Genomic DNA, 14,911 nt, shown 5'->3' with positions numbered 1-14,911 from the left:
TTTTTTTAACGTTTTATTTATTTTTGAGACAGAGAGAGACAGAGCATGAACGGGGGAGGGTCAGAGAGAGAGGGAGACACAGAATCGGAAGCAGGCTCCAGGCTCTGAGCCATCAGCCCAGAGCCCGACGCGGGGCTCGAACTCACGGACCGCGAGATCGTGACCTGAGCCGAAGTCAGATGCTCAACCGACTGAGCCACCCAGGCGCCCCTTAAATTTTTTTTTAATGTTTTATTTATTTCTGATGAATGATTTAAATTGTGGTCATAAACAGATGACTGCTTAGTTATTTCGGAGTATTAGTGGTCATGTTACAGTTGATATTTTTAGTAAGATTTCCTCTAACTCTCCCTTCCCTGTTGTAGAGGTCTTTCACTAAGGAATGTTTTAATCTTAAAATATTTCTCAAAACCAAACCATAAACTGTTAAGTTAGCCTTTTACCTACTGTAGACATACAGCTGCAAGAATGAGAGAAAGAAAGAAGTAGGAGACAGAGAGAAGCATTGAAGCATGAAACATCATGCTCACCCCAGCAGGTTTCAAGATACCAGTGACAGAGGCATGAAGTCCCATATTTTGGAGATGTCCTTTTACATCATCTTAGTTTTGTGAGAAAATAATGAAACAGAGTGGATTGGGATTAAGTGATCTAATCAAACCATAGCTATATTTCCAGGATACTCTTAATATTTTGGGCTATTAGGTGAAGGAGTTGTTCCAAAGTGGCCTCATTCAAGGAAACCCAGAACAATGACCAAGCACTGTAGAAAATGTGTTTGACTGGCCCCAAGTAGCTAGTGTAAGCCATAATAGAAGCCTCACATCTGTGTGCTGCTCAGGATGATGGATGGTGTAAGTGCAGCCTAATTAGTGTCTTGGGATGGACAAAGAGCTAATGCAGGAGAGTCAGCGGTTTGTAAATCTATTACCGACATCTTGGATGGATCTGACCTTTGCAGTGCCAGAGGGAGAGAAGAGAAAGATGACAGTACGATACATCGTACCAAGGGCTAGCTCCAAGGAAAGTTCATACCTCATTTTGAATAGAATTTTAATGATGAACCAATAGCAGAATCCATAGGTAATCATACACTTTCTGTCTTTGATATTTTGTATTTGTCTAGGATATCATATTTCACATATGTATAGAAAAATATATACCTTATTTTGGGTACCTAATTTTTTTTCTTAGAATACATATTGCTGTTTGTGTATCTGTGTGTGTCTCAAACACTTCAAATAGATAAATCTCAAGGCTGTGTTAAGTTGTAAATTTTAATTGCTATTAATCATCTCAAAGTCTGTTTCTTGGGTTAAAACTACTATGTTTTCCATTTAAGCCATGAAGTAAATGCTTTCATTAACCCTGTTGCGAGGACTCACCAGACCAGAGTTCTAATCCCAGCTTTATCACTTACCAACTAGATGACCACGGACAAATTACTAGCCTCATTGAGTTTCAGCTTCTTCCTTCATCACAAAGGGGGAATAATACCCCATAAAGCTCTTGTGAGAGTTCAATGTGATAACATATAGTTTGTAAATTTTAGCTCTTTTCCATCCCATTCTTAGTGCCTTTTGTAACTTCACTGTTTCCTTCACCATATGTCCATACAGAAGGGTATATTGTTCTGCCCTGTTATGGTTGAGAGAATATTTTTAAAAATTAATGATGAATCCAAACACCTGAACATGAGATCTTCATCCATGAATTTCCAATTCATTCCTTTTCACACTGAATATAGTTTAATTTACATCACTTTGAATATATTTAAATTCACATCAATTCTTTATTAGGTAAAAGTAAATTGTTACTCTTCTTTCTTCCTCTTACACGGAGACACCTCTCAGACAAAAGGAAAGACTTTGGGGTTAATAATGTGACTGTGTAAAGGATGCGGCAGGGTAAATACATTACAAATCGCAGTGAATTGTTGGTCACTGTCACCTATTCTTGTACACGTTCAGAAGTTTCTTGAAGCCATTTCACCATTTCATGTCTCTCCTACTGGCTCACACAATCCCCTGGCCTCTGTCTATATGTATAGCAGTTAGAAATTATTTATCTAGACAGACTCAGCTCATTCGCTGCTCTTCAACAACAGTTTCTTGCCTGCTACACGTCCCCACCTCTGCTGCCACCCTCCCTAGAAGAGATCATTTCCTCTATGCCGCTCTATTTTACCATAAGCATCTTCTACTATGGTTCTTCTAAGCATGGTTTGACTTGCTATTTGTCTTTGTTCACTAGATTCTAGATCCCAGTGCCCACTGCCACAAGCAGTGTTTCATCCTCTTTGAGACATTCACCTATGGGTGTTTCTCAACACAGAGCTAGTCACTGCCAGATCTCGGGTCAGGAGCTCCTGCCCTGGCCCCGATCTAATTCTAGTGAGCTGCCTACAACTTATACTGTGTACTTTTATTATATATGTAGTAATACATTGTAGCAGTTTGGAATCAAATTATCTGATTCTGCATCCTAACTTTAACAACTTGCCCTTCGGTTGATTACTTATGACTTGATTTTGAACAAGTTACTTCTCTGTAGCTCAACTGTCTCATCTCTAAAATGAGATGATGGTAATGCCTCTTTGTAGGGATATTATAAAGTTTAAATGGGACATCCAGGGGCACCTGGGTGGCTCAGTTGAGCCTTTGACTCTTGGTTTCAGCTCAGGTCATGATCCCAAGGTTGTGGGATCCACACTGAGCATGAAGCCTGCTTAAGATTCTCTCTCTTCCTCTGCCCTTCCTCTGCTTGTGCACTTTCTCTCTCTCTCTCTGCCCTCTCCTCCCTGCTCATTTTCTCTCTCTTTCTAAAATAAAAAATAAAATAAAATAAAAATAAATGGGACATCCATATGCTTAGAACAGAGCTTGTCACATAGGAAACGTTCAATCAATGTTAGATATCATTATAGTTAAGGAATAATACTAATCTAAATGACTTGAGTAGGAAACTAACAGTCAGTAGATCTAATATCTCTGTTTATAGTGTTCTCAGGAAAGACCGCCAACATGAATGATCACCATCCATTTATAGGCAAATTAATGTGCAGGCTTAAAACAGTTAAATTTGTTTTGAGAAAAAGCTCTGAAAGGCTTCTCTTGTTATAAATTCTCCCTGAATCTCATGTCTTAAGACACAGAGATTATACATCTACCGAGAAAGAAAAGTCATATGTTATGAATTTCCCATTTATTTTTCAAAATGTAAATGATTTCCTTGAGGACACCACTCTGTGGGCCTGTACTAATTTCTATGGCACTCTTATATTAGTTTCCATGCCTCTGAATTGATACTAATTTGTAAAACCTTGGTGCAGTGTTTTAACTCTTTCTCCTCTAAAACACCAAAATTCCCTTCACAGGCATTAGGTCACAGAGTCAAGGGAAAGCAGCATCTAAGGACTCACAGGGAATATTGCTCAAAGAGTTAAGGGGTTAGCTTTTGCACTAATTGGCTAATTCACTTATTGTCCTTTGACTTCACACATTGTGGGATCAAATCCATTAGAAGTATATTAGATCGACTTGCCAAGGAATATGAATTTTTCTTAATCCTTTATCCTTTTCAAGTAAATTAATAATGAATGTCCCATCACCAAAATTATAGCTCACTCGAGGTTATTTTTACCATACTGAACTATTTTTGTAGTATATCTAGGCAATTGGAAATTGGAAAATTTTGCTGCTAAGGGGATTTTCATGCAAAGTTTAATAATTCAACTACCTGTACCCCTGGGCAAAATAAATAGCTAGCTGACTGCTCATTGGCAAAGTCACAGCCAATTATATTATTTGAAACTTTAAATGCTCCTCCCCTTTCCCTGAACATGCTGGAATTATCTGTAGGAGAGCAAGGGGTTCAGGGCAATGTTAGGGCATTGTTTCATGATCTTATGTGCATTTTCTTCTTGGAGACCTGTTTAAGTTTGGTAATTAGTGGGGTTTTTTAAAGTTATTTATTTTGAGAGAGAGAGAGCATGAGCAGGGGAGGGGCAGAGAGAGAGAGAGAGAGAGAGAGAGAGAGGAGAGAGAAAATCCCAAGCAGAGAGAATCTGATGGGTGTCTCAAATTCACTGATTGTGAGATCATGACTGGAGTTCAAGAGTTGAGTGCTTAACCAACTGAGCCACCCAGGTGCCCCATCATTTCTTTTTTCTTTCTTTTTTTTTTTTTTTTAACTTTTTGTCTTAGGAAGGAAGAAAACAAGAGAAGCAAAACCATTGTAAGTGGGCTACTATTATTTCCCCCAATTCTATACAGTAACTCTAGTACCAGATGTTAGATGAGAAGGGTTAATCCTCTAAGCTTTAAGCACAGCTAAATAAATTATCTGGAATATCTATTCAGTATGAACTCCAAAGAGCTAGACTAATGGCTAAGAGCTAGGCTAATGGTAGAGTATTGAACTTCACCAACTAGTTGCTTTTAATTTATTCTTTTTTTGAGCACCGATTTTGAAAGAAGCATTGTTCTAATCAGTCACGATGCCTCAGTGAATAAAATTGCCAAAGATCTCTGCCATTGTGGGTCAGATTCCACTGCAGGGATTGGAAACAAGATAGGGAAATGGAAAATATGACAGATTTAATAAATAATTCTTTGGGTATGCTAGAAAGTGTTGCACACTATGGGAAAAGGAGACCAGGAAAAGATGAATCTGGAGTAGGGGAAGAGGTTGCAACTTAGAGTGTTTTGGGGTGAAATAGTAGTGCCACAGAAATGGGGCAGGGTACACTTGTGGGGGTGCGTCCAGGGGTTGGGAAAATGCAGTTGCATATATCTCTATTCTCAGCATCAAAGACTTGTCTAATATTAAAATATATATGTCATTCTTTCCTTCTCCCACCTGTCATGCAATTCCTGGCCTTGTGTCTCAGTGCTAGAGCTGAAATAAATTATAGAGGCAATGATATGGCTGGGCTCTCAGATCCTATGACAGCTTGCCTGATTTAAGCTCTGTGGGTAGCATATTTCCTATTAGTTGTCCCAATTCACAGTGGATGGAGAAAGAAAGCATCAAGTGAGCATGCAGTTCAATTCAACAAACGTTTATTAGTACCTCTTATTTGCCTGGAAAGGCTTTATTCAATTTAAGTGATACAAAGATGCAGAAGTTCTTATCGAGCTTTCATCTGTATTGTAAGACAAACCACAGATAAATGAATATCTGGTGAAAAAAATGAGGCAGATGTTGTGTGTAGAAGGTAAATTCACTGTAATCTGGAGGTGGGCCAGGGCTTTCTGGAAGTGAGACCAAGGTTAGACCTTTGTAAGTTTGAGTGTGGTGGTGATGCAGGAGGAAGTTAACTGGGAAGGGGCCAAGGGCATCCCATGAAGACACAGAGGCAGAAAGGTCAGTGCTCCTGGGATGGTTAAGGGAGAGTAGACTGGCCGGGCGTGTTTTATGATTAGGAGTAATTACTTACTAGACTAATATAAGGATCTTCATCCTCCAAAGTCTTAGATGGGGGGGGGGGGGGAGGTGTCACCTCTATTGCCCAGACTGTTGTAGGCTCCCTAGAGACACGAGCGGGACCAGAGGAGTCCAGTTACAGAGCTGATTCTATTACCTTTCACCTTAGAAAGGAAAATGAAGACCAGACATAATTACCTCAATTACACATTACATCCTACTAGTCTAAAAGTATGACCTCACTTCTTTCTCTCACTATGGTCATGGACTTGAGTCGACAGAAAGTTTAAACACAGGGATCGAGCTGGAGAAAGGGGAAAGAGAAAGGAAAAGAGGAAAGCTGCCAGAAAGGAGTCACCCGCAAGGCACGGTCCCCAGCAGGTGCTTTGGGAATGCTTCCCCAGGCAGCCCACGGTGCTCGCAAACTCAGCAAGGGTAAGATACCACCGAATTCTCTATTCGTATGGGCAGCCCTGGGCACCCTTGGGCCAGCAGGGAGCCCTGTCCACGTGCAGAGGAGGGACTAGGGTGGGTCTTAAGGTCCTGTGGTTCCTCTGGTCAGGCCCAAATTTATCCCTCCCCACCCAGCCCCGGGTCTTAGACGGGCTCTCACTAAGAACCGCCGCTAGACGCCCCCCTCGCAGGAGCCAGCCCCCCTCGGAGCAGCCAGCCCCCCTCGCAGCCGCCGCGAAGACCCGGAGAAGTGGAATCCACTTTGAAACTCTGTGCGGCGCGAGGGCCAGCGCTGGGCATGCTCAGTTGGCGCGGCGCGTCTGGCTGCTGCTGGCTCTGCGCTGGCCCCGCGCGGAGGGCTCCGGGGCTGGCGCGGGAGTCCACCCCGCCTTCTCCGCGGCGGCTGCGGGCTTCCAGAAGGCCGAGCAGCAGCCGCCGCCGAGCGCCTCGCCCTGCCCTGCTCCGCCCCCCTCCTAGCCGCCTCCTACTCATCCTCCCTCTCGCCCTCTCTTCGGGAGGCGAAGCTGGTGCTGGCTTCTGTCGGCGCCACAGACCTCTGCGAGCCCAGCCAGGACCTGAGAATGAAACCCGGAGACCAGAGGACCCTTGGCGGTGGCTCTTTCTAATAACACTTTGCCTGAAGTGGGGTCGTGGCGGAGTTCCCCCTCCACCGCTCAATGCAAGCACTATGCGGACAGCAGTCTGCCTCCCTGCGCTGTGCCTGCTTCTTAATCTTCACGCTGCAGGTAAGGGGTGGCGGGGCGTAGAGCTGGAGCTGTGTATGAGATGGGAAACTGCACATGCTTGAGGACTCTAGGAAAAGCTTGCCTCGCCGAGAAAGCTGTAGAAAGGCAAAGCAGGACAGTACTGACAGGCAAGGGGTGAGGGAGTTGTGCACCTGTTGGAAGACTGAGGCGGAAAACTTAAGCTAAAATCAGCCCTCGATTTTTCCTTACCTGGTACGAATCGTAGTGAACATTTTGAATATGAACACAGGTTTGCTTCCCCTCCATCTAGACTCCCTCCCTAATCCTGTCTCTAGGCTATGCACTTGACTGCCAATTTTTCAGGAGACAGACAAGACATCCTGCTGAATGTAACCTTTTCTACTGCAGCGGCTACATCCTAAGGTCCCTGGGCTTAGCGAGAGCTCGCAGGGATGCATTGGCTGTAACCTGAAGGACCACATCTCCGCCCAAAAGATCGAAATACATGGTTCACGTTAATGATGCCGCTCCAGGCTCCTTTGGCCCCTGCTCTTGTCACTCGAATTTTCTAAGCCAATAAGAAGAAAGGAAGGTTTAAAATAGGGCCCCCTCTTCTCTTTCAGCATCATGGTCAGCGTCCGAGGGCACCAAACAAAAACCCAATCACAGTTTCAAGGCTGACAACCCCAGGGTAGGCACTGTCCCTGGGACAGATTTGGGGAGGACCGGCCAAGAGTGACAGTGAGACTGCGCCCAAATATAAACATATTTGACATCAGAACCAATATTAGATTTCATATGGGAGCAAACCTTAGAGGGTACCTGGGGAATTTTATATGCAATGCCACTACAGATCCTGCTTTTTGGATACATGCAGTCTGTGTAATGCAAGGACTTGCTGGACTGAATCCTTTATCATTTTTACACACACATGTACCAAAATAGAATATGGCAGAGAGATTTTTGGGCACCCTACTGCGACAGCAGTTGTCCATGCAGTAGTCCTGTAGCAACCAAAGACTAGATATTTTCCCCGAGTTCTCTTGTCACCCAATCACACATACTCATTCATTCCTTCGCCTAACATTTATTGAGCATGTATTATATCCCAGGGGTAATGAATAAAAATAATGGCTGCAAAATCACAATTCTTGTGGTATCTTTTAAAAAGAGTGGGTGAGTTCCTTTCCTATGTGTGCAATAATGCAAGTAAAATATGGTACTTCCTCATTTCTAGCTTGTGCTTTTTTAATGTATTGTGAACCTCTTCAACAAGTAATACACGAGAATATTAAGGCTATAGTTAAGTACACATGTTAATTGTTATAATTATGATGTTTTATTGAGAAATTTTCAATAGTTCTTTGGCACCTTTTAAAAACTAGCAAATAGCTTTGACTTGGTCATTAACTTATTTGCAAACAGCTGTACTGCATCATTTTATTACTACATACAGTTGTTTAATGTTGAAATTTGGGATGAAAATATGCACATTGGGTTGAGTTTTATTTACATTATTATGTTTAATGACAGCACTGATACAAACATCCATTGCCAAAAAAAATTTTTTTAAAGAAAAAGCCTCAGTTCTTACCAAGTTTAAGAATGATTTAGCTGATCTATCAAAAATGTCAGTGTAGTCATTCTTGAAAACTAATATATAAGAAATTCTAAAGATTACACTTAATGTATCTTGAGCAATTATAGCTTCAAAGTTATAAATAAACTTCAATCTAGGCAGGTGGAAAACATTTCTCAATTTATTGTAGGTGAACATTTGGGATGAGGAAAGTAGAGGATTTTGTTGATCAAAGGGGAAACCTAGAAGTCTCTAGCCCTAGATTATACCTGGAGCTCTGCCAAAGGGTGTATTACCAGACACAAGCCTGTCCACCTCTACTTTGACTTCTTAAGTTGAAAAAAAAAATATTCAACCAATTTGAAATTGATAAGGCAATGCATTGTTGGGCTATCATTTTCATATTTCAATTGCAAGATGCTATATAGAAATTAATTGTATTCATATTTAATATAGTGCTTTTGATAGGTGTTTTTTCACAGCAGATTGCAAGTTTAATAGTGTAGCTGTCTTGCCAGTTTCATTTTGAATGCATTTTAATTTTAAACAGCAATTTGTGGGTCACAAGCTGTCATCAGATTAAAATTCATCACAGTTATCTAATAACATTATTAGGACTTTCATTGGAACTGAAACACATATTTTTTGATCTAAGCTCCTGTAGATTTGAGTAATATGAAAGCGAATGGGTGGGAGGACAAAGAGCAAGAAGTCATTGATTACTTGTTGAGTGAGTTTGTTTCTTTTACAGAACGCTTTCCTCTCAGGATAGAAGTGAGGCTTATAAAGGAGGGAAAAGAATTCTCTTTTTTCGCCCTCTTTACTGAAAAGCTAACTGGTCCATTTTGGTTATGCCCTGGGTGCCAACAGCTACTTCATGCTGGTGGAACTGATAACATATTAGAACCGTTTAGGGATGGGAGAAATTGGCTGACAGGATGTGAGTGCTCTACTCAGGCAACAAGGAACTGTTGCCTTCCAGATAATCATTCCCCTAATGATGGTAGCCAACTGTTTTCAACTTGAGTGCCATCTCCAATTATTTGGTCATGATTACCTAAGACACTATGCAAAATAATAAGCAAGCAAGAAAATAATAAATAAATAAATAAATAAATAAATAAATAAATAAATTCTGACCAACCCTGAGTTTTAACTGGCTTAATAGGGAAAAGTACTGTGGTTGTCCGTGGGAACAAAAAGATGATGAGAGGTACAATACTGTGTAATTAACATCTTTAGGTAAAATAATTCTAATAAATTACTGAGCATAGAGCTTGTTAAATAACTCAGTTTCAACTCTTTCTATGGCAACTCACTTTCCTAGATCTCCCTAACAAAGAAAGTTGTAGTTATTGTCTATCCAACTGCTTACTATTCGGGTAAGAAAACTAAGATCCAGTAAATGGTAGACAGTATTTACTTTAAATAGTAAATTTAACTATTTAACAGTTATGCCAGTTAACAGCACAGTTAAGATGAAAACGCATGTGTTCAGACCTGTGACTGTATATTGTATGAAATCATACAGTAGGAAAGGCCACCATTGAGTTAGTGGCCACCATTGAGTTAAGGCCACCATTGAGTTAGTCAAATCCTTTTTACCTAGCTGTACTCATTCTTTACTCCTTCTATGAACCAATGTAATACATAAACTCCAGTTGAAAAGACTACTTCAGGAATATCCAAGAAAGTGTGCCCCAATAACATGGATGGTACCCCAAGATTTACACAAAGCTTATTTTTTCCTTGTCTTTTCTCTTTCTTTGCCCAAAAACCTATGTTCTGTTTCAGGAGATGATATTTATTGAGTAGTGTTTTACTTACAAAGGAGTGAAGGTCTTGGGCTGTTAAAAATTCTCATGTGAAAGCTTTATTGTTTCTAGTGAATGTTTTGCTAAAAACAACAACAACAACAACAACAACAACAAAACAGAACGTGATTTCAATGCATTTCTCTCTCTAAGCTCTGGAAAAGGTTCTTTCAAACGTTCATGTTGTTCTTACTCTTGAGCATTCTGGACAGCACCGAAGACTGCCTTCGATGTATCTTCTGAAGATACAGCTTCACTCTCAGAGAAATGCACAGTCAATTTCTCTAGTCTTTGAGAAAGAAAGATTCCTATGGTGAGACCAGGAGGATCAGGGAAATCATTTGCAAAGGCACCACCTTCAAAAGAAAGGGTAGATTGATAGGAAAATAATACATTATTCTTTAAGATTTTAAAATGTCTTTTCTCAATGAACTCCAGAATTTGTTTTTTCTGTTCAAAATCGCTCAACACAACCCTTACAATGGCCCAGGTTCTACCATATTCTCTTCTCCCATTATCTCCTTGATATCATCTCTCACTACTGTCCTCTTTTTTGTCTGTCTTCAGCCACATTGGTCTCCTTGCTGTTCCAAGAAGATGCCAGGCACTAGCCCACCTCATTTGTTTTGCATTTTTCTTTGCCTGAAACACTCTTTCCACGAGTATCTCTGGCTTAATCCCTTCATTTTAGCCTTCTACTCAAATGTTACTTTCTCAGGAAGGCCCTCACTAACTATCCTATTTAATATTTATTTCATCTTCTCCCCCCAAAAAACTTCAATACCCTTTCCTGCTTTACTTTTTTCCCCAGAGGTTTTTCCCCAGTTTCCATATCATATATTTAACTTATTTGTTTTGTTTACTGTGATTCCTCCTTTCCCCTTTGAAATGTAAGCTCCTTAAAGACAAAGATATTTGTCTGTTTTGTTTACTGCTGTATTTATTGCAGTTCCTGCCCAGCCTAGCACCTGGGGGCGGTGCCTGGCATAAAAGCTACTAAAGACTTAAATTATATTGAATAAATAGAAACAACACAGTGATATTTTTGGTCTCTCTCTTTTGCATTTAACTGCTTCTTGGCACCCATGCAAGACACGCTTAGTCAACTTAGCCACTTCTAGAATGGACTTCAACAGAGCTCATTTTATCCAACACTCAGGTTTCTCCCTAGGACCTCACATGCCCAGGGGACATACTACCTCAAACAGACTTTTCCAGCATTGTGAACTTAAGAACAATACGGATGGGCTTGCAAGAGACCAGAACTGCACATCAACTCCTTCAAATTGATTACCAGATGCTATGCAGCTCAAATGCCTTGCTGGTTCCGCTATATTTTCACTTCTTAGTGAAATGCCTTGTACATACATGTAGGAATGGCTATTGTGATACAAAAGGATTCATATAGCTAATTTATAAACAAGATTTAAAGCACTTGGACAAACCTGTCTACTTCTTTGGCACATCAGAGGCATATATATATGTATACTGAACATCACACACTCCTAACACCTTGAAGATTGCATATTTTATTGGAGATCATACCCTGACTAGTGCCTTATAAAGATTCTGGAATGCATTATCCACATTTATCATTCTCTTTTTTGTTTCTCATCTGTTTCTCTACCAACTCCAATCCTCATCTTATTGTCCCATTTATGATATGTTGAACATAATTAAGTTATCTTCTTCTTACCAATGAATATTTACATCATTTATCTAATTTTATCTCTTTCTGAATTTGAGAATTCTCCCCACTGATTTCCATTGGATAGCCACTACTTTCTAGCTTCCCTCTTATCTCTCAAGCCATTCCTCAGTTTCTACTTTTAGGTCTTCCTCTGAGTAGTATTTAATGGTTAGCACTTTCTAGAATTTATGTGTCTGCTTTTATTTCCCTCTCTGTACAATATCCCTGGATGATTATATTCAGATCTACATATCAAAAATTCCTAAATCCATATTTTAATTTCACATATTTCTCCTGAATCTCAGTCATGTAGTTATAATTACCTAGGAGTCACGGAATATCCCACAAACACCTTATATTTATCTATTAGCACTCAGTGCTTCCCATCACAATTGCTCTTATTTCTGTATTTCGTATCATTGTGAATAACACCAAGATCCCCCATGATCACCCAAGCCGGAAATTAATAACTCATCCTGTGCCCTCCCTCCTTTACTGTGTTCATCTGAAAGGTCACCAAGTCTTCTCCACTCTCCATGTTCACATCACTGCCTTGGGGTAGGTCCTTATTTCTCATATAGTATCTTACAATACAATCCTCTTATCACATCCATCCCTCATAATAATGTCAGAGGTAAAACTTGAAAAAAAAGCATATCTGATCATGTTCTCCCCTTGTTCAATTCTTTAATACAGCTATTTTCTTTTCTTTTAAAATAAAACCCAAATTCATTAGCAGGGCAAAGTCTTCCACCCTCAGGTCTTGGCTAATTCCATTCTTATTTCCTGTCATGGCGGCCATCTTTGCACACTATTATCACACTAAGACCAAATTTCTTTTGGTTTGCCTTGCCTCTCATACTTTTCACATGTTGGTCCATTTATCTTAAATACCCATCTCTGCTTCTTTTTCTAGACAACTCTTCCTCCCATTTCAAATCTTCATCAGGCATTGCCTACTTTGAGAATCCTTCCTTTGATATCCCACATCGTTCAAGTAACTTTCCTGGGTTTTCCTTTGGGGCCCTGTATATTCTTCTGTTATTGTACTTAGCCTGTATATTGAAGCTTTTTGAGGATAATAATGGAATTGTAGCTTCTATACCATTTCCTAGAACTTGTTGCCTAGTATGCCATCAGTGAATGTCCAATGAATGAATAAACGCATTCAGGATGTATTAGGCAAAATATATTATAATAAATTAAATTAAAGAGATTACATCTTATCTTCATAACTGTGAAGAGTAGAATTGATTTTACTATTGTTCCCTCAATCCAATTTACATTGATTAGTTACAAAGAAATGAAATGGGACAGAAAAGCTTTCATTTAAACATAGTTTGTAGGATAAGTTTGTGCACCCTGGGCATGATGATAGTTGTAGTGGAGTTGTGTGTTGAACTCCTCCTAGTTAGACATTCCTAAATGAGTTTCTTATACTACTTCAGGATGGGAATGAGATGAATGTCTTTATTTTAAATAGATCAAGGAATTAGATAAGACACATAGCGTGAGAGTTATGAACTAAGGAATAGATCCAGAACTCCTAATTTTGATTACTGATTGGTTATCATCTATCTTGCAATAACAAATATGAGCCACTTAACACATTCAAAATCAAGCGGAAGTGTGAGTTAGTGGGTTCAATATATCAAGACCCCAAATAATCCAATCTTCCGCTGCTCTCTCAAACAAAAAACAAACCATCACAGAAAATTTAGGAGTATTTGAATGGCTGTGTACATTTTCTTTCTCTCTTTTAATGTGTAGCCAAAGTGTTTATGGAACCATAAAATTTTTGGATACCATACATTTTTTTCATATGGAAAAATGCTACACCTAAAGGGAGACATGCTTATATCTGAAGAATGGAGACTAGTTTATGAATTGTAAAAAGTCACTTTTTATAAAATGATGGCTCACACATCAAAACCCATGTATTTCCATTAGTACTAATGATAATATGGATGTCATATTTTATGGTAAGTTTATTGCTGAATCTTTTAAAAACTGTTTACAAAGTCAAATTTAAAAGGTAGAGAAAACCATTTTTTCCCTTTAAAAGAGGATTTTGAAAGATCCTACTTGGCCCATGAATGCATTCTTCATTTTCAAAGCACTTACAAATGCTGACACATTTAGAGTAACGTTGATATTTCCCAGCATAAAGGATTTTAATAGCTTTGAAAAAATATTTAATGGCAAATTATTATTTTAAGATCAAATTTCCGAATGCTTTTTCCCCAGATAACATCTCTGCAAAGTGTCTGCTATTGCAATGATATTTGCCACAGAGTGACAATTAGCAAATTTATATTATGAACGTTATTAGCACTTTCCATTTAAATAATTTTTTACTCGTAATGGCTATCAAGACTGTCCTCATAATCAAATCTCATTTGATTTCAATTTATTAAGATGTTCGTGTCCATTAAAATTGCAGCCGCATGGACCAAAAACAAAGCAAAACTAATAGTTCACATGATGCAGCAATGTATCTGTATCTGTATTAAACGTAGATCAATATGTTTAATTATACCGAAGCAAATGCCAAGTTCAGTGAGGACATGAATCATTTTATTCCTAGTTCAGACCTGAAGCAATGTCCACGTCCTCATTTAAATGTGCACAATGGATTAAGGCAGCCTTAACTACTGATCCTTGGAAAAGAGCACAAAATGAACACAGAATAAGAGTGTCTCACCAGCCTATACAGCAACATGTACAGAGCAAGACTCTACTGCTCTTCTTTCACTATAGTAACGCCCCAACTCCTGATGGACCCTGGAGGGGAGATCAAGCACTATGCATAACTGTACAGAGCCAACTCCAATCACTGGGTTACTGGGAAAGATGCTCCATACAAAGAATGCTGTACATAATATGGTGAGTTAGCTTGAAAGCCCATCAATCCACTAACATGTGGTGTGGTTTTAAATTATATGCAACTTACTTGCTTTGCCTTGTTGATTCAAGACAGTATTTTTATTCTCCCTGGAAGAAAATAAAATAGCTTAAAGAGAGAAGTAAAGAGAAAATTAAAATAAAGGGGAAAATGCCATATTTTTAGATAACCTTTAACAGAATACCATAGTAGTTAAGAGCATGATATTGTGATCGGGTTCAAATCCACACATGATCACTTTCTAGCTCTGTAACTTAGGGCAAGTTACTTAATCTTTCTTTTTTTTTTATTTTTATTTTTATTTTTATTTTTATTTTTATTTTTGGGACAGAGAGA

At 39.3% G+C, this 14,911-nt stretch overlaps 1 protein-coding gene and 1 long non-coding RNA gene across 2 annotated transcripts in view; both read left to right on the top strand.

The window, feature by feature from the left end:
- Nucleotides 1-4,320, top strand: part of LOC125919340 (uncharacterized) — a 29,663-nt gene extending 25,343 nt beyond the window's left edge. Inside the window, exon 6 of the long non-coding RNA XR_007456730.1 lies at nucleotides 4,206-4,320. This is a non-coding gene — a long non-coding RNA (uncharacterized LOC125919340). The remainder of the gene's footprint in view (nucleotides 1-4,205) is intronic.
- A 1,277-nt stretch (nucleotides 4,321-5,597) lies between these two features.
- PTPRR (protein tyrosine phosphatase receptor type R) overlaps nucleotides 5,598-14,911 on the top strand; it is a 259,664-nt gene continuing 250,350 nt past the window's right edge. The window contains exons 1-2 of the mRNA XM_049627421.1: nucleotides 5,598-5,862; nucleotides 6,405-6,626. Of these exons, the coding sequence (XP_049483378.1) occupies nucleotides 5,820-5,862; nucleotides 6,405-6,626 (265 nt within the window). The 5' untranslated portion in view covers nucleotides 5,598-5,819. The remainder of the gene's footprint in view (nucleotides 5,863-6,404; nucleotides 6,627-14,911) is intronic.

This window comes from Panthera uncia, chromosome B4 (genome assembly GCF_023721935.1).
Source record: "Panthera uncia isolate 11264 chromosome B4, Puncia_PCG_1.0, whole genome shotgun sequence".
NCBI lineage: Eukaryota > Metazoa > Chordata > Mammalia > Carnivora > Felidae > Panthera > Panthera uncia.
This window is presented reverse-complemented; position numbering and strand designations above follow the sequence as displayed.